This window comes from Hypomesus transpacificus, chromosome 26, assembly GCF_021917145.1.
Source record: "Hypomesus transpacificus isolate Combined female chromosome 26, fHypTra1, whole genome shotgun sequence".
Taxonomy (NCBI): domain Eukaryota; kingdom Metazoa; phylum Chordata; class Actinopteri; order Osmeriformes; family Osmeridae; genus Hypomesus; species Hypomesus transpacificus.
Window position 1 is genome coordinate 2,928,167 of NC_061085.1, and position 21,975 is coordinate 2,950,141.

The window sequence follows — 21,975 nt, forward strand, 5'->3', positions numbered from 1 at the left end:
ATCTTAAGTAAGGCCAAGCTCAGTTCACGTCAAATTCACAGTTATTGACCACAGAAGACCATCATGTTCAAGTCTGAAGAGCCAGATGCCTTTCACACACATTTCAAGCTGTTTGATGCCAAAACCACCCCTAGGCCACAGGTGTTTTTATAATAGCGAAAGTATGCAGAGACAGAAAATGCAGTGGAGAGAGAGGGAATGACATCGAATAAACGTCCCAGGCTAGAATCTAGCACATGCTACAGCAAAACTTGTTCAAGCAAGGTTCAAGCAAGGCAGCAGCAACAAAGGATGGTAGGCTACTCTTGCAATACAACCTATCTCGTGTATCCCATTAAGACCTGCATCAAGTCAAGACTTTTAGATATGTACAGAATTATGCCTTTCAAGTAGGCTAACCATCAAAGCAAGAACATAACGCAGGACTATGTTTGGAAGCATGCACACTGTCAGTCCGAAACCAACTCATCATTCAATGCTGCTAAATTATTTGAGGATGATTTGTATACTATGTAGATTATAATGTAGGGCTTTTATTTCAGCGACAGTTTCAGTCAAGACAGTGAAACACAGAACAGCCAAGCATAGCCACCAGGGGACAGTATAGGGTAGAATCTGTTAAAGTGCTGTAACGATTGTTTTGGTGTGTTTCTCTAGCCTGGCTGCCAGCCCAACTTCTCCCCGCCCACAACAAAATTTGGTCGGGAAGTTGGGTCTGGAGGGTCTCATATTGGGGACAACTACAGAAAACCAGAATCGGAACGGACCAATGAAATTGCCAGGGCGGGCTTTATATGATGATGGACAGAAGATCAACAGTAACGTAATCAACAACGTCACGAAAGAGCGCTTGGGTTGTAGTGATGGGAAGTTCGGTTCTTTTTACTGATTCGGTTCTTTGAATCTCGTTCAGTAAAATGAACGAATCTTTTTTCGAGTCATTTGTTCATTTCAGGGGAAGGGGGGGGGGGGGGTTGGGGGCTATACGTCCACTGCAAAGGACGTATAGCCCCTATACGTCCACTGTAGGTTAGTGCATGACATGTGCACCAGCAAATACTATTTCAAAATAAATTCCTGCATTAAAATAATGTATCATGAGTTTGTATGATTTAGTCATGTATTATCACACTAGCATTTAATTATCACGTCAAACAATTACACTGCACTAAACTGTAAGTGTAAATGTAAAGTGAAAATAACAAAACCAGTCAGTATGATGACTTGAGCGAATATCATTCATTCACGTCTTACTAAAACAGCGGCCACGCGAAAGGGAATAAGGAAACTGTTTCCTCTACTAAAAAATACAATGCGGGTCACGTGAAAAAAGGATCCAAAGACTCGTAGAAAGACCGAGTCGGGGAAGGAACTAATCATTCGTTTCCTCTAGCTACAGAGCCTATGCAGGTCACGTGAAAAATGATCCAAAGACTCGTAGAAAGACCGAGTCGGGAAAGGAACGAATCGTTCGTTTCCTCTTGCTACAGCCTATACAGGTCACGTGAAAAATGATCCAAAGACTCGTAGAAAGACCGAGTCGGGAAAGGAACGAATCGTTAGTTTCCTCTAGCTACAGAGCCTATGCAGGTCACGTGAAAAATGATCCAAAGACTCGTAGAAAGACCTAGTCGGGAAATGAACGAATCACTCGTTGAGAGGACTCGTTACTCCCGAGTCCTTATAAGGATTCGTTCAAAATGAACGAATCGTTCACGAACGACACATCACTATTGGGTTGAATTCGTTTTCAACAAACAACATATAACGTTGCTCTGAATGGTTGTAGGTCTATCCAATTGAGCGAAGGCATTTGTTTTACAAGTTCGGTTGAAACACGCCCCGTAGTCACAGCCCAACGGAGAGTTTTCAGACTCATATTCTGACTAGAATTATGAGTATGACAACGTCAGGCTAGTGTTTCTCAGCAAAACCCCCCAAAACGTATTTCTGCTCTATCAAAGATTAATGGGGTCCCCTCTGATAGATGGAAATGTATTGATCCCCAAGGGAAAATTGCACCATTACAGCAGCATATTTTAGGGGAACAATGTCTATAACAAAACATGTTTTGTGGATTTGGAAAAGGCGTTCGACCGTGTCCCTCGGGGGCTCATGTGGGGGGTGCTCCGAGAGTACGGGGTACCGGATTTCCTGATCGGGGCTGTCCGGTCCCTGTACGACCGGTGCCAGAGTTTGGTCCGCATTGCCGGTAGTAAGTCGAACTTGTTTCCGGTGAGGGTTGGACTCCGCCAGGGCTGCCCTATGTCACCGATTCTGTTCATTACCTATATGGACAGAATTTCTAGGCGCAGCCAGGGTGTTGAGGGGGTCCGGTTTGGTGACCTCAGGATCGGGTCGCTGCTTTTTGCGGATGATGTGGTCCTGTTGGCTTCATCGGGCCGTGACCTTCAGCTCTCACTGGAGCGGTTCGCAACCGAATGTGAAGCGGCTGGGATGCGAATCAGCACCTCCAAATCTGAGGCCATGGTAATCGACCGGAAAAGGGTGGAGTGTCATCTCCGGGTCGGGGAGGAGATCCTGAACCAAGCGGAGGAGTTCAAGTATCTCGGGGTCTTGTTCACGAGTGAGGGAAGAATGGAGCGCGAGGTCGACAGGCGGATCGGTGCGGCGTCCGCAGTGATGCGGGCTCTGCATCGGTCCGTCGTGGTGAAGAAGGAGCTGAGTCGAAAGGCGAAGCTCTCTATTTACCAGTCGATCTACGTTCCTACCCTCACCTATGGTCACGAACTATGGGTAGTGACCGAAAGAACGAGATCGCGAATACAAGCGGCCGAAATGAGCTTTCTCCGTAGGGTGTCCGGGCTCTCCCTTAGAGATAGGGTGAGAAGCTCGGTCATCCGGGAGGGGCTCAGAGTAGAACCGCTGCTCCTCCGCGTCGAGAGGAGCCAGCTGAGGTGGCTCGGGCATCTGATTAGGATGCCTCCTGGACGCCTCCCTGGTGAGGTGTTCCGGGCACGTCCCACTGGGAAGAGGCCCCGGGGAAGACCCAGGACACGCTGGAGGGACTATGTCTCTCAGCTGGCCTGGGAACGCCTTGGGGTCCCCCAGGAAGAGCTGGCGGAAGTGGCCGGGGGGAGGGAAGTCTGGGCCTCCCTGCTTAGGTCGCTGCCCCCGCGACCCGATCCCCGGACAAGCGGCAGATGACGACGACGACGATGTCTATAACAATAAAGCAAGCAAGTGACAAATGGCAAATTGTAATATCAAATAAGTACCAAAAAAGATAAAAATGTGTAAGGTCCCTATCCACAACTTTACAGAAATGTAAGAATATAAAAAATGCAGAGAATACAAATACAATACATTTTTGGGGGTATGTGGGTGAAGTTGGTATGCTGCCTGACCAGGTGTCATGGAGGGCATGAGATAATGTATCCATGGTGGCCAGGAGTGTGTACAACATCTTAACATCTTTCCACCACTGAGTTGAAATTGACCAGGACAGAGCCTGCCTTCCTGACTAATTAGACTCCACCGCCTTGATATCGCTGCCCCAGCACTAAACCATGCAGTAAATGACACTTGCCACCAGAGTCTGATAAAACATGTAAAAAAATGTTTTAATTCACTTCAGGTACTTCAAGTACAGTAGGCTTTGGCTGGCTTTCTTTTTTGTGGCCTTAATGTTGCTAGTCCAGTCTGTTGTCCAGATCTCCCAGGTACTTGTGTGACTGCTGGACACCAGCTCACAGGATGCTAGTCAAGAGAGCCCTGTTCTTTTTCAAATGTTCCTCAAACAAGCAGCATCTCCTTAGTCTTCCCAACATTAACATGCAGGTGATCCAGTCCAGACAGTCCCCTGTTGGTGGGCCTCTACATGGCTGGCTACTGACTGCGACACGCTGTTCCAAAGGCTTACAGACAGTTATGTGGTCTTCCAGTCAAGTAGTCTGCAATCCAGGCCTAAAAGCCAGGCCACCTCTTCCTTACTTTATAATCACCTGTCCTCCCACAACAACTGTCACGTAATGCTGTAACTAATAAGGGTTGTTGTGATTACAACCTTGTAATATAGCCTACTCACAACCCATAGTCAAATGTATCATTAAGAATTTGTTGTTGTAATTAAGTCATTTTAATATACATAAGACAGTAAGATATAATGTATAATCAAGTTGGTAATTAATTGTATTTATGTTTTATACCAAAAAAGAGTAAATCATTAATTAAATAAAAAGGGACGACACTGTTGAAGGGTTCAAATGGGCAGTATGTGCTTCCTCGGGAATAATTGCATCTATTACAGGAAGTAAAAAGGAAATTTGAGCTAAAGAGAATCAAAAGCTTGAATACTGGGCATGAAACCTGTGAAGTTGAACATAAGGTGAATGTATAAAAAAGATATCATGATATTTTCATTGTGACCCCAACAGGTGCATGTCTTACTCTTATGTACATCTGTAGCTATGGTACTTCGGACAGAGGGTATGTAGCTCGTGAAAGTCCTGCACTAGGACCCTGCAGGTGCAACATGGACAATTCTGCGATGTGCAGTGCTGTCACAAACTGAAATAGTATAGCTGGAGCGGCGTCCCTGACGCGCAGTGATATCCTACCCCCAAATACGATCGCAGGGAAGAATAATTGTCAAATTTCGTTAATCAGGCGACGATAAATTTACTTTATTCGAGGAAGAATTTTGTTTTTCCATCACGAGGCCTATCCACCAAATATGGCTTCATCCGTGAGCAGAACAGAGGAGGTGCGCGTGTCCTCGTTGACGCCTCTGAAGTTGGTGGGCTTGGTGTGCGTCTTCCTTGCTCTGTGTCTGGATGTAGGGGCCGTGTTGAGCCCGGCGTGGGTCACGGCGGACGACCAATATTACCTCTCTCTGTGGGAATCATGCTGGAAGCCAGTCACGTCCGAAACATGGGAATGCAACACCACGTTAAGGACAGGTGAGACCTGCCCCGTGTATCACTTGTCTAACCTTTAAAACCAAAAGTTTACACTTAATTAAGTTTGTTTTTCTCATTCAAAAATGTATCCATCAGTCTTACATTCATATTTAAAAGATCTATTGAGATGAATAACAAAGGGCCTTTCTATCACTAAGGATGGAGCAGACTGTCAGAGTTTCAGATGGAATTAATAATGTAATATTTGTGTTGATTACTTTGTACTTTTTTTTATTTATTACTCAATGTAGGCTACTGTCTTGCCTGGGCAGCCAAGCCATCCATCACACAGAACGATTTAGCCTATACGCAACCCTAATTTACTTTAGGCCTATCAGATGAAAAACATATATGCTAATGTGTTTCTTACACATTTTCCAACCTGCCACTGAATTTTGTTTCACAAGCAGCGGTCCAGCTGGGTTCTATTCGGCTTTTGTTGCTCACAAAATGAGCCTTTGTTGAGCTTCCTTCACCGGGCAAGGAGTGAGGACAACTTTGAGAACCAAACTCCCCAGAGATCTAAATGCCGGGAGATTAGTAACCACGGAAACAAGTGCAGCATTCTGGTAATGCTATTTCTCTGAAAAAAGTTCTTCATAAACTATGCATGCTAAGTAAACCACTCAGAAAACTATTTTTTTCCGCATAGGCCGCCAACTTTCTAAATATTTTTCGAGTTATCTTTTTTTGTCTTTTGACTTTTATTTAAATGCAGTTAATACACCTTTGTTGTTTTGTAATACAACAGCATTTTGTGTTTTAATGTGGCCATGTTGGACCTACTCCCGTCACTTCGAAGTTTCCACAGGGTAGCTTCTAGCTTGATTGTAAGACAAGGAAAGGCCTACTAACGACTCAGCATACCACAGTAACTGCACACAGCAAACTGTCAATTTGCTTTAGGTTGTGCTTGGCTTTGCTTAAATATTGATTAAGCCTCACACAGTAATTAGCTTCTCTCTCAATATTCACGTTTTCTCAGCGTCATGCCCTCAGCATTAAACACATGTATGTGCATACTGCCAGAGGTCAGTTGAAAAAGATACAGACACAGACTCAGGAATGTGGAACATTTGTGTGAAAATATTTTGCGCAGATACCATGTCAGTACAAGAGGGCGGGACAAATTTCGAGCTACTGTGTGAGTAGGCCCACTCATCATTGGGCTCTTCAATAACACTCTTCCCTTTAGTTTCAGAATGAAACCTAAAAAATTGTTCATTACCAGCTCTGCAGCCCCTTGGGAGTAATAATTAGTGTTCAGATATCGAATTTTCCATCAGCAAAGTCATAGTTGGGGGTTTCTGCCTGCGGTCAGACTCAAGCTAGATTTTTTTATATACACAGGCTGATAAGCAGTGGCGTTGTTAGACATAAAACTCTACTGGGGAACAGGCCCACATAAAACTCTACTGGGGAACAGGCCCCTATTCATATCCTTTTTTTTTCTTCCAAACGCACCACTCGGCTCAGGGGCGGTTCTACACAAGTGCCTACAGGGGCCAGTGCACCTGAAAAATGTCCCTGGCCCCCCCTGTTCCCCCCCTGAGCTGACTGAACAATACAAATATATATATATATATATTTTGTACACGTTTTTCTTCTTTTAGTAGTCATCATGAAACTAAGAAGGGACATTGCAGCCTTTTTTGCCCCAGTAAATAAAAAAGTTAGAGAAACATATCAAGGTATTGAGAGAGCAGAGGAGCTGGAAGAGGGAGAGCCAGAGCCGTTTGTATGATTTTAATGTAAAGCAAAATTAAAGTATTTCATGTTTAAAAATCATTTGTTGTGCCCCTCTGATTAAACACTGGCCCCCCCTTGGCCCCCCAGTAAAATTTGTCTTGAACTGCCACTGACTCGGCTATAGAAACACCCCTTGCTTAACCCCACTATACAACAGTTCAGGGACGCAAGTTTGATATCAGCTTTGGCAGGGACATCAATAGTTAATGCGAGCGCACACATTTTCGCATTCATTTGTGCGCAAATACTGTTTTTTGAGCTTCATGTAATATTGTTTTTATGTTTTAGTCAAAAGAAGATGATCGGTAAGCCTATCATTTAAAAACTTTCTTTAGTTTTGTAAAGTTTTCTTAGCCTACCTCAAATCTGACTTGTGTGCCGAGTCCGACACCTGGACTTCTGTGTGCGTGCTGCGGTGGCTATTTGGCAAGCTCAGAAAAGCGTGCTGACATGCATCGGTTTGTGTTTTGGTTAAAAGTTGGTTAAACTGCTTTGATTTCACAAGCGTTGATTGGGATACTGATTTATTTTTTTCCAAGATTATCAATCTAAATTAATGCACTGAAAAATAAAGTAAATTGTTAAAACACAAACTTTAGATTTTACTGGGGCACAGCACATTTATACTGGGGCATGTTCCCTAGTAAAAAGGGTCTAACGACGCCCCTGCTGATAATGATTGCAAATGCCTCTGCAAGTGCTTTCCAGCCTACCTTTAATGGAATAGCAAGGCAAACAGACAATATGACAATATGCTCTAAACATATTATGCTGTAGCTTGAAAGAGGAAGGTTGATATCTTCCTTTGAAGGAACCTCATGTTTAGAAAGCACAGGCTTGAGAATGGGAGCTGTGTTTTGTAGAATCTCTCGAATGTCCTGTGCTGACATGGCCATTTATAACTTTATATCTTTATGCCATATTTGGGCAAAGAAGCTGAAGTTTGTTTTTGTTTGAGGAGCTTGGCCCCCTGGAGGAAGTCTCCCACAGCTGGAGTGGGACCAGAGGCCTGTGAACTCGCCATAAAGCGAGTTTACCGAATAAGCCAGACTTATGTCAGTTAGTCGGACTCATTTCTTGTTCATTCGGTTCAATAAAGCTGGCTGGTCGGGTATTTGGCCTTTCTGGGATAGCAGTGGACATAAATATATATCCTTTCAGGCAACAAACTTCAATAGGCATTTTACAAAATATACAGTAGATGTAGCTTTTAACTGGATCTTTTTTTCCTAATGTGATTATTTCTGATTGTAATATCTGTACTTTATAATAACATGCATACATTGTGTACAAACCACTTTTCTGATGGTATTACGTTTCACTACAGACAAGACATCCTTTCAATGTAATAGAATACCCTACCTTCCCCTTTCTGTTTACACACAGGATGTTATTCCTCCAGGCCTCTGTATATGAACTTACCATAACTCAGAATCCAACCAATTATGTACAGTTAATACATCAACAGTCCCAAATAGCCTTAGAAATTAGCCCACCCATTGATTTACAATTCTAAACCATTATATTGCATATATACATGTATATATGTGCAAAAAATTATATACCCAACAACAAGCATATTTCATTATTGGTTGTTCAAACATTGGTTTGGTTGTTCATTTACTCTTTAATGTAAATTAAAATGTTCCTTATAACATGTAAGGTTATGTCAAGCCCCCAAGACACAGTAGCTGATCAACGCTGTGTTTCCTGGTTAGCTGCATGTAAATAACGCATTATCCAGTTCTTCAACTCAAATGGTTCCAGGCAATTCAGTTTATCAAACCATTTGAGTACATTTAACTGTTGAGGTTTTACAATGTGTAGATAATGCGCCACTAGCATTCATTGTACAATACATGTAGTGCTTCTAGAAACAAGGGCCGGGTTTCCCAGATTTGTAAAGAAGCTCTTAACGCTTAGAGCTTCTTAGGAACGTTTTAAGAGCTTCTTAGGAACGTTCTAAGAACGTTCTAGAGCGCTCTTAAAACGTTCCTAAGAAGATCTTAGCGTTAAGAGCTTTTTAACAAATCTGGGAAACTCGGCCAAGTTCAGGTTCTGTGTGGACGTGGTAGTGAACAATATCTCTCTCTCCCACACTTCCCTCCTTATTTTAGCTGCTCTTCTCCCTGCTAGCATTCCAAAGAAGATAGAGAGCTATTTCTACTCGCTGTACTCAGGTTGAGTGTTTTTGGAGCACTTCTGAATGAAATGCTGAGAATGCTGCTGACATTGCAACAGGCAAGAGGAAGGGATACCTATTATCGGAGTCACCCAGCAAATTACTCAGTCTCTTGCTGCAGAGTGATTCATTATGATGTGTGTGTACGTGCATGTGTGTGTGTTTCTGCTCTCAGCACTTTTCTGCTGTAGGTGTTTTGTAGATCTGGTGTGATACCGTAGGTAGTATTACTTAGGATTTCGTTAGCATTCCTGAACCATTCACAACACCATGGATATCAAAACATCCGGCAAACCTGTGTGATGCTTGATTCACATTCTATGATGCTCTGTGTATTGCATTGAGTCTGTATAATTTGGCATTCTGGGTAACACAGATGTGTTCGCTAAACTAGAGCTTAACTTTCTGACTCTCCCTCATGTCCCCTGTCATTCTATCTCCTTGACCCCTGGCCATGCCACTAGAGACCCCATGCATTCCTTCGGTGAGTGTAGTTTTTCTGACTCTCTCTCCCCCCCCCCCCCCCCCCCCCCCCCCCCACCCCTTGTCTTCGGCAGATTGGCAGATTGCCACCCTGGCTCTCTTGCTCGGTGGCGCGGCCCTCATCTTCCTCTCTTTCCTGGTGGGGTTAGTGTCAGTGTGCCCTGGTGCCAGGAGACGCTGTTATACACCTGTAGCAGTGATGCTGTTTGCTGCAGGTACGGTTCTGGCACACGCACACACACACACACACACACACACAATTCTCATGCAGATATGTAATTTTCTTTCTGTCTCTCTGTCTTTCTCTGTGTTTCTATGTGTCTACCATCAGTGGTGCTGCAAGCCTGTAGTTTGGTCCTGTATCCCATTAAGTTCATTGAGACTGTAAGCCTGAGGGTGTACCACGAGTTCAACTGGGGCTATGGCCTGGCCTGGGGGGCCACTATCTTCTCATTCGGGGGTGCCCTCCTCTACTGCCTGAACCCCAAGAACTACGAAGACTACTACTGAAGGATGGAGGAGCTCATGTTGCCATATCCAGGATTCTATCCCTGGTAGCATCCCTTTAAACCTAGCCTTATACAGAACATTACAGTACAGGACACAGACTGGAACATGAAGTAACCACTGTCAATTTAAATGATCAATGTTTTACTGGCAAATGATTGTTTACTGTCAAGTTTCAAAGAATAAGCTCACTTGGTACAGTATGAGTATGAAGTTTTCTAGAAGTATCTCTCACCAGTGTTCAACATTCCCCTGAAACAGAGCAGCCAATAAAGGCAGTGCTATGAAAATATAGGACCAATGAGATATCACCAATGAACCTGATGACAGGCAAAATAGCAGTACAGATGGATTTGCCAAACCTTACACAAGGGTGGATCTGACGCACACATAGAAGGTCAAAGGTCAGAAAGATCTTCCTTCCCAGAGGAATGTTGCTTGCCTCCACAAATGTATTAGATGATTGTTGAATGGTATGTGCCTCCAGTTTATCAGCTAGTGTGGGGAATAGAGATGCTTGGTGGGTGAAGGCACATGACATTGAGCATGCTGCCAGGCACCATGGCTTCTACTTGTCCTTCTCCAGTTCAGAGGATGGGGTGTATAAGAGAAGGAAACAGAAGGAAAATGAGGAAACCCCACAGAACATTGCCTAGACATCACCCAAAAGGTGAGTTTTTATTGGACAAGCCATTTTGGAAGGAAAATTTGAAAATGTGTTAATCATTAGCACTGCAGTACACATGACAATAATTACCAAATCTAAGACCTTTGGTTACCAATTAAAACATGGCGCTTAACCCCTACTTTGCTCTGCTTGTGATAGCAGTAGCCACTCTTTTCTACCCATGCTCTGTGGTGATATATCTCTATACTACTGAAGCCTATGATGGAGGCATGTTTAGGATATAGGTCTTCTGGTTTAAAAAGAAAATGTGCATAACTAGTTTTTCTCCTTACAAATGTTTATGTAGTTGGTCTTTATACTGAAATCAAGGTCAGCATATAGATATAGTAGGGATGTTTGCTTCTGATAGGAACGTGTGTGTGTGTGTGTGTGTGTGTGCATGAAAGCAAGGTGTGTATGAATGTCTGCATGGTAACATTGCCTGCTGTGTGTCTGATGCCTGTTGGCTTGTTTACTAACAATAAATATGTAAAGAAAGGCCAGTGTGTGTTCATTTGGGAGAGGGGACACACACACACACACAACCAGTCACATAGAATCATCTCCTTTATTAAGTACAGCAACTTGAGGCATTTACACAGGAAATTGGAATCTTTTTACATGGAATACAGTGTGGCATAATATGCATAAAAGTACCAGGAATATATTCATATGCAAGTCTCTTTAGTGTTCTTCAATCAATGAGAGGAGCTCTTGTGCATAAGAGCTGATTCAGTGTAAAGTCTACATGGATATTAGTTAACCAAACCCTCTCATGCCTCTCATTGGATTGGCCCATCAAGAGAATGAGTGACAGTCTTGGTTAAAGGGGATGTCACACTTTAAGAAGGGTCTCCACTGGGTTAGGGAATGGGCTCAGTCTTGTAAACAGGGCAGTCTCATTCTGCAGGGAATGTTCCATCGGTAAACCACAGATCCTCCGCCTCCTGCCTAACGTTCTTGAGCCGCTGTCCGGTCTACCGCTCCTCATTCCTTTTTGCATCGCCGCGGGAACAGTCTCTTGGAGACAAGGGTCAAAGTGCATGAGTGTTTCTCTGAGTTCAATGAGACACGGTGAAACGGCCTCTTCCTCAGGAACTGGGCAAGGCTTCCACGCATGTCGACAGAACATGCGAGGGTCGGGCCAAAGAGAAAGGTCAAGTGTCGAATTTAAACATTGTGGGTGGTTTCCTTGTCAGGGGGCCAGGTCTGGGGTAGAGAGAGAGGATGGGGGCAGGACGGGGGCCGGACTCAGGTGTAGCGCGGCATTTCGCACTGTTCACAGCGGTTGAGTGCAGGGTGGTTGAGGAAGGTGCAGCTTTCACAGTTCCAACGAGGCCCCTCAAAGTCTTCGTCCCTTTGAGGCCCCACAGTCGGCTTGGAGCCCTGCTCCCCTTCTGTGATAGACACAACGTTGTAGATGGTACATTGTACATTTTTCCTTCAAATACACAGCAAATTTACCCTATCAAATTTTAAGCACAAACATATTAGTTATGTTAAAAATAAATTATTTTGGCTGCCAGTACAGTAAGTGAATTTCACTGGATGAGATTTCTCAAAATAACCTGTTGTTTACTTAAATTAAGTCATTAGATATGCCATTTATACAAAAAACAAGTCCAACTACATTTAAAATCCCCCCAAAAGATTATTACAATCAGATTAGGGCTGCAACTAACAATTATTTTAATTATTTTAACAATGAATCTGTTAATTCTTTTTTCGATTAATCGATGAATCGGATACAAATAAATAAAAATGCATTAATTTCCAACCTTTTATTCATAACAGAACTGACAGTGCAAATTCACAGTGCTAGAAATCTTCAGAATGTGCACAAACAGGCACACAATTCTGAAAAAATTATTAATTTTAGAGTGGATTTAATGCTTTTTTCCAAGATTAGCAATTTATTTGAGTTTTGTTTAAAACCTTATTGAAAAGTGAAAGGTTGTGGAAGTAGGCCAGACTTTATTAGAATAATCTGGTGTATATTTAAGATTTTTTGACACTATTTTGAAAAAGGTCAAGATTTGCCAGGATTAAGCTATTTTCAAAGAGTGATTTTGTATCATTTTATTTGAAACTTCATTGAAAAAGTAAAGGCTGTGGACGTATACCACACATTGTTATTGTCTGAGGTTTTATATTCCTAAAAATATTATAAAATATTTTTCCAAAATGGTATGGGTAGTTTTCACTTGGTCCCTAACGCGATGCTGCAAAGTAGTGTCTTCCGATTGTGAGACGAATGTCAAATATGAAACTAACTTCACCTCTGTCAATTAACACACTTTTTCGATGTATTTAGTGTGAAATGCTCTACACCTTGGCAGTGGCGTTGTTATATGTAAAAAATTGGTGGGGCAAAAAACATTTCAAAATATAGGATACCAGTAAGCTACAAAAGTCCCTCTTGCTACTGATGTGTTTATTTAACACGTCAACAAACAGCGTGGCTCCACACAACACTTTTAACGACAGAGCGGCTTGCTTCTACCAGAGCCATAGAAAAAGAGAGTTGCGACACGCTTTGATCTCGCCGACACGTGATCACGTGGTTCATGTAGCTTGCTGTAGTTCCAAAAAGCCCCACTGCTGTCAACTTTTTTGAATGGTTTTCAATGGAGCTGGCCAACGGAAGTCGCTTTCTCAGGCAAATTACGAATGAAACAGGCTCAGTTGAAGAAATCCGATATTCTGGCTATCTTCAGCTGACTCTTATCTACATTAGGCAGTCCTCGCTGACGTTTTTGGTGAACAATGGAGTGAACAACAACATTGTGAACACTCACTGCCAGTGAAACGCAGGAAAAAAGCTAGAGCTTTTTTGTCACGTGGTTCCGGTAGCTCGCTGTAGTTAAATGAAAACCCACTGCTGTCAACGTGTTTGAATGGTTTTCGGCTGGACCGACAGCAGCACCATCTCGATTCACGGATATTTTCGGTATATTAACACAATATCAATTGGTTACTGGTGTGTTGTATCATGTATGTATGCTACTTTATTAACATGTATGTATAACATTAACTTATAATGCATAACGCAATATTGTGAAGCAGAGCTGGAAATGGCTATGCTAGCCTATATTGTTCCACTTAACGTTTAACCTTCGACTGTTGAAGTGAATGGGATTTGTTCAACTTTTTTTTTCTTCATCAGCCCACTTACAATTTACCACATTAACAACACGTTTGTACTTGATGCAAGTTGAATCTAACCATGATCACCGGCAACTGTTCAATAGAAAAAAATTGAACAGAATATACAAGGCAACCAACTGCAATTCAATAAAACATTTTATTGTACAATATGTCCAGTGTTCTTCCACTCCTTTTGTTTGTAGTGAGCAGGTGATCTTAATGTCTGCTTTTCACAAAACTTAGACCGCAGTAGTAGATGCATCTAGTTGAGCTAACTAACTAGCTAGCTATTGAGTGGACCTGAAATTCCTGCCGAGCGTTGCTGGACGATAGGGGACCCAAGGCTTTAATCTGCAATTCATTGTTGCTAGCTATAATCAGATGTACTATATGCTAATAAGAGCAGATTCTGTAAACTGTGTATGCCAAAGAACACCAATAACTAGAACTAATTTGACAGACTATAAACCAACGAACTTCTGGTTGATACACATGCTCTTTAGCTAGCTACAGTAAAAATGTTGCATAGCTCTACTATAGTCTAGCGCAAACTGCATTTAGAATCTAACAAGCTATAATCTAACAAGCCATAATCTTACAATACATTTTCTCTACAGCTGGCTATATGAAATACTACTAATAACAACTGATATGTGGTGGTTGAAATATGAAAAAATGCAGGATTTTCATCAATTTACCAGCTCACTTGCTTCGGACCCCATAAGCCATATATGGCTCTAACAGCTCTAACTGCATTTAGAATCTAACAAGCTATAATCTTACGAAAATGTTTATCTTAAGTTGGCCATATGAAATACTACTCATAACAATTGATATGTGGTGGTTGAAATATGAAAAAATGCATGATTTTCATCAATTTACCAGCTAACTTACTTCGTAGACACTGAAAATGAATGGGGTTCAACGGTGGAAAATACAATGTTTGGAACTATAGGTTGCATGAGACACGCCTAACTTCCGCATTCCTCGATAACAATGGGAGTCTATGGAAGTGTCGCAACTCTCTTTTTCTATGGCTCTGGCTTCTACCAGGTGTTGTAGTACACAAACTGGAGAGGGAGACCTTCTTGTGTAATTGCTCTCCTTGTCTCTCTCACACACACACGTAAAATTACCACTGTCATATTTACAAACCTAAATTAGGAATGCAACCAAGCTCAGAACCAATGTGCCTACTGGGCCATGCGCAAACAGCAATGAGCTCAACACAACAGAAGGCCACAACGAAGCAGAAATACAACTTTTTAGGGATACAGATCCATTCTATGACAACAACCAGATAAGCATGGGTCACCATCTTTATCTATCGATCCAGCCCCAAAATATGACCAATGCACGGACCAGCACCACAAAGGCAGGATGATAAAATATGCTTTTACTCACCAAGGCTGAGAGCTCACTTGAAGAGAGAGGTGCCTTCTTTTGTATGCTAACTAGACTAACCGTTAGCCACTCTTTCTTCAAAAACCACTCCACTTTAAACCTACGGTTACTTTTACCAGCAGTTTGAGCAATGACAATATCGTGGCTGATGAGCACCACTTAAGCTGCTTTACTTCAACTTTCTCCTCCAAATTAAGGGTTTATAGGGTATATAACCGGTGCTCAAGTATGAAATCCACTTTATTCATTTTCTCAAGTTATCTGGCGTTTGTGAAGCTAACAAGCTAGCTAAGACAATCTAGCTACATATCCTCGCTCTTCTTGCCGACTAATGTTGGCGACAAGCAGCCAATCAGGGCTGAAATACAAAATGACGCTGTATTGGGGCAACCGGCTCTCAGCCCCACTTGGCATAAAATGTGTGTGATCTACTTTACATTACATTACATTCTGAGCATGCGTATTAATACTTTCCCACGTCCAATGTACATTGCATTGTGAGAGAGGGGCCTAGCCCCACCACGCTCTCCTTTTTGCCGACTAATGTTGGCGCCAGAAAGACAGATAGCCAATCAGGTCTGAAATACGAAATGACGCTGTGGTGGGGCAACCGGCTCTCAGCCCCACTTGGCATCAAATTTGTGTAATCTACTTACATTACATTACATTCTGAGGATGCGTATTAAAACTTTCCCACGTCCAATGTACATTGCATTGTGAGAGAGGGGCTAGCCCCACCAGAGCCCCACTTTCACGATTAGCCTATGCTAACTCGAATTGGCAGAACGCAGTCTGAAGCAGCAAGGCAGGGACCAATGAACATGAAATTAAATCTTAACACAAACGAACGAAACGAAACAATTTAGGAAGACGCTATATTCATAGATAATAAATTATTCAAAGTAAACGAAAATAAAAATGTTTGAGAAATAAAAAATAACATAATTTTCTTGCAGTTCTTTTTGTTGATAACAGGTGGGGCACTGCCCCACCTGCCCCTAATGACCAGTCGCCACTGCACCTTGGATGACTTGGGTCATACTGATTTCTCTGCCTCCGCCATGTGTTTCAGAACAATGTTACTCAACCACGTCTCTCCAATGGCCTTTCCTCTACCTCCGCTCCGCGCTCAACGTAACTTTTTTTTAAATACCCAAACATCTCTGCGACTTATTGGATGCGAGTGAATAGTCGCGCGACACAACAAATCGATAATGAAATTAGTTGCCAAAGCTTTTAATAATAGATTTTAATCGATTTAATCGATTCGTTGTTGGAGCCCTAACTCAGATGTACAGTTTTTGCAGTCCAACCATGTTTGTTTCCATTCCAAAGCGGCGTGACAGATGGACTGATGAGGTGGTTTGTGGTTCTCACCTTTTTTTCCTGGTTTAGGCGGCACCACAGGCCCAGGCTGGATGTTGTCATAAAAGTTGTTCATTGCTTTTGGATCAAACTTCCCTAAAAAGATCCCCCCAGGACCACGGTCAAAAGATATAGACACATCAACCACTTGCATCATTAATCAGTCAGTCAAATATCTGAGTATAATAAAATATGTTGGCTACTGGGGTCATGTTTCCGAAAATATATCCAATCTTGGACAAAACATGCACGTCTGTTTGAGTTTGTTACCTCTAGACTGCAGCAGATCCGTCTCCTTCAGGGTGCAGTCGATATCTATCTTAAGCTGTCTGTTCAGACTGCGCAATCTGGTCATTTCTTCGGGCTGGGGCACAAATAGACAGCAGCAGAATTAAAGGGGTTGATCATTTAAAGGCTGAAATCGGTTTACACTAATAGAAACAGCAAAATGTACTTCCGCAAGATAGGAAACGAAGAAGTCAAAGACGTTGATGATGAACTAATCTGAGTTCAGGTGGCCGCTCATCTAGGAACAGGCCTCACCTTAAAGGATTATGTTAGATGGATATGTGTGTGTGTGTGTGTGATTGCACAAGAGCCCTGCTTTTTTCTGCCTGCATCTGTATTACATTTACATTTAGTCATTTAGCAGACGCTCTTATCCAGAGCGACTTACAGTAAGTACAGAGACATTCCCCCCATAGGGAAGTAGGGTGAAGTGTCTTGCCCAAGGACACAATGTCATTTGGCACAGCCGGGAATCGAACCAACAACCTTCTGATTAATAGCCCGACTCCATAACCGCTCAGCCATCTGATCTATATCCACACGTCCTTTTGCGCAGTGCTCCGAAAGCAGGCTCTTACCCTGGGGATGAGGCTGGTGCTGTTGACTCGTCTGAAGCGCCTCTGGAGGGCATCGTACTCCATGTCATTGACATCAGCCTTGAGCTGCTCCAGCTTCTGGCGCTCCATCAGCAGCTCTTTCAGCAGGCGCTCCATCCTGGCTCTCTGGTGGAGGAGGAGGGCTGAGGGGGGATTACAACAAGAAGGATTCAAATATTCTGCCTCTTTTTCAGTAGAGTTACATGACCAGAAAACGTATTTCTATGACTGACAATCGGAATTACCATCACTTTTCTGCATTATCTATTCTAAAAGTGCGTGTATAAAGATCTCCGAGCAGGTGTTTTGATGCACATATGAAAATAAGTCTCACACATTTTCATTACTTTTTTCCAAGACATTAAGGATTATATCCATCCCCATAACTTTTTCAGGTCTGTCAACCACCATATTTAAATTTCCTGACTTGTTGTCAGTGATCGTAGAAACCCCTTGTACATTACGGCTACACTCTTACGCCTGCACCTCTGTCGGGCTCTCACAACAACCCCCACAGCAGCACCTACCCTGCGTGTACGCGTAGTCATCCGAGCCGGAGCTGGAGCGGCGGGGCATGCGGCTGATGTGGCTCGCCACGTTGCTGGGCAGGGCTGAGATGGGCAGGATGGGTGCGGGCGTGGCGTGGTGCTCCCCCTGATCAACGATGTTCAGCAGGGACTCTGCATCGACCACGGGCGGGGAGACCGGAGGCCTCTGGCCCCCCTGGGGGGATACTTTGATCTTGAAGGTGTATGCCGACTGTGCAGGCTGGGGTGAGGAGGCTGGCCGGGGCCTCGCTGGCCCCTGATGCTGCAGGTACATCCCTGGGTGGTAGGCTGGGGGCCCTTGGGGTCCGCTCATGGCAATTCCCCTGGAGGGGGAGCTGGGTGAGGGGCTGGTGGCCATGTAGAGGGTCCCCTGGGGACCATGCACAGGGGAGTTGCTGCGTGGACGTGGGCCCTCCAGGGTGATCTCTATCTGGTTCTTCTTAGAGAGGTAGGACCTGTACGGCTGCTGCTGTTGCTGGTGATGGTGATGGTGGTAAGGCATGCTAGGGTGGGTGGGGGGGCTGATGGGAAGGAAAACATGGGAGGCCTGCTGCTGGGGCTGGATCTGGTGCTGGGTTGGGGGTTGATGCTGGACCTGATGCTGGGGTGAGCTGTAGGGAGAGGGGTACGTGGGAGTGGAGTAGGGCGAGGATTGATACACAGACCCTCCGGCTGAGGGCCAGGGAGTGGGTTGAGGACTTTGGGATGGGGAGGGACGGATGTAAAGGGCATTTCCTCCACTGGTTGGCCAGGGGGGGCCAGGGGGGATCTGCAGGGCCAGGGGGGCGGAGGGCAGGTTCTGGGAGAGCGTAACCGTGATGGGATTTATGGTGTAACGGGGTAAGGGTGACATGCCCTGCATGGAGGGAGGAGGAGGAGGGGTGCTGGCAGAACGTCCCTGGTCATTCATGAAGAAGGGGTTGTACCCCTGGGAGGAGGCTGCAGGGGCCGAGAGGGGCTCTGGGAAGCTGGACCGCTGGGGCTCAATGTGCCCATCACTGGAGCTGTGCACCAAGGAGCGGCCCACTCCACCACCATTAGCGTTCCCTCCCACGTTGATGTGCAGCATGTGGTTCTGGCTCAGACGGACCCCTTCTTCTGGACTGTGGAACTCCCCATAGAGGTATCTGTTACTCTCCTGGGCCAGCAGGTGGCAGCATAGATCCAGGTTGTTATTGTTCTGGAGGACAGCAGTGGAGAAAACACAACAAAGCCTTGGTGACGTAAAGTGGAGAGATGTGCAAGTGCTTGAGTTAGGCTAAATCGGGCTTGCCTATCCTTGATCTGGATACTGGTAGTCTAGATGAATCACACACAAGCCACAAGCTTTGAAATAGCCAAATGTGAGCCTTGAGACTTTCCCAATGGCAAATCATCAATCAATGTGTCAATGCCCATTAACATTTGACTGGGTAGTATACCTGCAGAAGGTACTGGGACACTACTGCCTCTGGGATCTCTGGGAAGCGCTGCCTGAGGTCTTGCAGGATGTGATAGTCTTGCTGAGGGCCCCCCTGCGCCATCCTGGGCCCACAGAGACACTCACACTCACTGAGTCCGCAGCCGCAAGCGCTGCAACTGTCCACCTGTCATCCCCTACAGACAGACAGACACACACACACACACACACACACACACACTCATCTGTCCCAGAGTGTAATAAACAGCTCATCTGCCTTTGCCTGTTGGACAGGCAGTTTAACTGGCCTCACGGTCGAACAGTAATTAGCAGGCTAGTATCATTGACTAGACAATGTGTAAATAGCGACCAAATATACAGCACCGTCACAGCCAGTTTTGGGGAAGACATACAACTGAACATTCACTATCAGGATTAACGTTAGCAATGTAGCTACAGTACCCATGTTAACAGGCTAAATAAAAGACTGGACAAAACATGCAGACACGCTAGCTAGTGCTAGCTAGAATTGGAAATGATGTCGATGTTTTATAGTTAGATTGCAAATACGATTTAGTGATACAACGCCAATGATAGTGCTAAAGCTAGTAGCTTCTTGTAGTTACTGTGTATTGGTTTAACATGGTAATCATGCACAAAGCAACAGCATGATGCACAACAAAATAAGGGTCTCCTAACTGGCTAGGCTACGTGTTGAACGGCAAGCAGACACAACCGGAAACATTTCGCTAGTGCTATAGCTCTCTTACAGTACTGATTAGCTAGCATGCTAAAGACGTTCTAGCTAGGATGGCCGCAAGTCTATATGAGTTTGCTAGCTGAATTAAAACGTTGCTGGCATACCTGTTTACATTTCAACAAACATCGAACGAGACAGAATAAAGAATTTTAACTAAGGTCATCAAACCATTAAACACACTTCGTCACCACCCATATGAATTAGGCTACTGTATGTAGCTAGTACAGTAAGTAGTGGGCTAAGCTAGCAACAATAGCCAGCTAGCCTAGCTAGTTAAATTATGAATTAATGCTTTTTAAAAGATTTTGTTATAAATTAATGATGCATGCAGCATGAGCACATGATACAATTGGGCCAATATTAGCTATAGCTACAGTGCGTATACAACGAGACAGCTACTTAGCAATACCTGTCTGATGATTGGCATAGCTGGTTAACTGCAAGACAGCTATTCAAGCCCCTTAGATGTAGTAGAAGACCTGAAGTATTTTGCAGTAGCAACTAGCTAGGTATATAGCTACTGGAAGCAAACAAGCGTAGCTAACTAACTGTACGTAAACGCACGTACATCTTACTGTCAGATTAGGCTTCTGACTGTCATTAGTGTTAATGTTACAGTAGCTAGCTAGCTCTATGCTAGGGTGGCTCATTTATTTTGAGCATGGTTATTTTGACATACCTTTGGATACACTTCTATGCTCTGCCCTGGGCCATAGCTAGGTTCCAAGGTTTAACGTGGCACTAATATATTTTATTGGAAACTCTTGATAAAGTCAAATGTATTATTTCGCATTCCGAGACTATAGGCCGCCGTCGACAAACACGAAAGGAACACATTTATCGCGATAGCTAGATCATGTCAGCAGCACCAGGAACTACTCATATGAAGTCAGTCTAGATCGTAACTGCGCAAGTGGGCGGGTGTACCTTGCTCACCGTCTTGCAGAATGCATGCGTAATTTCTTGCCTGCATACATTATTCCCAGTTAAATGTAGGCTACAACACTTTTTTTTTTTTTTTACAATGAAATAAAAATAATCTAGTAGAATGCAGTGAAAGAAAACCTGTGAGTCCAACTGCAGCTTAGACAGGGCCTGTCTTTTCTTTAAATACAATGACTGATGTCGTATTGTGCTGTTTGAGTATTTTTGTCTATGTAGCCTATTTGGATCCCATGTCTATAACAACATTTAAAATGAATTGACTGTTACTGGCCTATATTTGGTTTCTGAGCTCATGTTACAGGGTTGAGACCCACTTTTAAGTCCTGGCCACTGTCTCTTTCATGCTGCGAGCTGGATGAACAATTATTAAAGGAAACCAGCAAAGACTGGACACCAGTCTGGACATCAGTAGACACCACAGGAAAGAAGCAATGTATAGCGATATAAGACAGACACAACCTGATATTGAAAATATTTACAGATTTTGAATTAATGTAAATATTTCTATTATAGATAGGCCTACAGACAGGGGATGAGACTCGATCCCAAAGAGGGTTAAACCTTTGTAAGGACCAGTGCACACTACCACAAGATCAAAACACATAGCAGGGGAGACGCAACATTACCCAACCCCACAACACACAATAATTAATACAAGAAACATTTCATAAATCTATTTCTATAACGTACTTGATTTCAGAGAATACTCTTCATAAAACTAGGACAGGATATATTTTGACCACTGAGTTTATTTATTTTTATTTAGGTAAATTAAGCACATTTCTATTTACTCCAGACCTGGCAAGAGACAAACAGCCCATCTGACAGCATGTAGAAGAATCCTTTCCAATAGAAGGTATGTTTACCTAACTAGAAGCTCATGTACTTACGTTGGAGGAATCACTGCAACCTTGACAAATGCATGGACCTCTGTACAGTCCATGTGAAAAGGGTCAATCCCATTTTTTGTAAAGAAGCCAAAAACACAGGAATTGGACCAATGTTTGCAAGTA

The 21,975-nt window shown here is 43.6% G+C and overlaps 2 protein-coding genes across 3 annotated transcripts; one reads left to right on the forward strand and one right to left on the reverse strand.

Annotated features, from left to right (window-relative positions):
- The first annotated feature begins 4,536 nt into the window (after positions 1 to 4,536).
- On the forward strand, positions 4,537 to 11,751 carry tmem47 (transmembrane protein 47). The gene is made up of 3 exons (XM_047049789.1): positions 4,537 to 4,922; positions 9,411 to 9,551; positions 9,668 to 11,751. Exons 1-3 carry the CDS (start codon positions 4,697 to 4,699, stop codon positions 9,844 to 9,846), a joined length of 546 nt encoding a protein of 181 aa, XP_046905745.1. The 5' UTR covers positions 4,537 to 4,696; the 3' UTR covers positions 9,847 to 11,751.
- tab3 (TGF-beta activated kinase 1 (MAP3K7) binding protein 3) lies at positions 11,065 to 20,907 on the reverse strand. Of its 2 annotated transcripts, none has more exons than XM_047049786.1 (7): positions 20,697 to 20,907; positions 19,280 to 19,454; positions 17,838 to 19,038; positions 17,293 to 17,453; positions 16,697 to 16,790; positions 16,439 to 16,522; positions 11,065 to 11,907 (listed from the first exon to the last, which is right to left on the reverse strand). In XM_047049786.1, exons 2-7 carry the CDS (start codon positions 19,379 to 19,381, stop codon positions 11,762 to 11,764), a joined length of 1,788 nt encoding a protein of 595 aa, XP_046905742.1. In that variant the 5' UTR covers positions 19,382 to 19,454; positions 20,697 to 20,907; the 3' UTR covers positions 11,065 to 11,761. The 2 variants fall into 2 exon arrangements, with proteins under 2 accessions (XP_046905742.1, XP_046905743.1); XM_047049787.1 differs by lacking the exon at positions 20,697 to 20,907 and adding an exon at positions 20,427 to 20,690.
- Between the last annotated feature and the right edge of the window lie 1,068 nt (positions 20,908 to 21,975).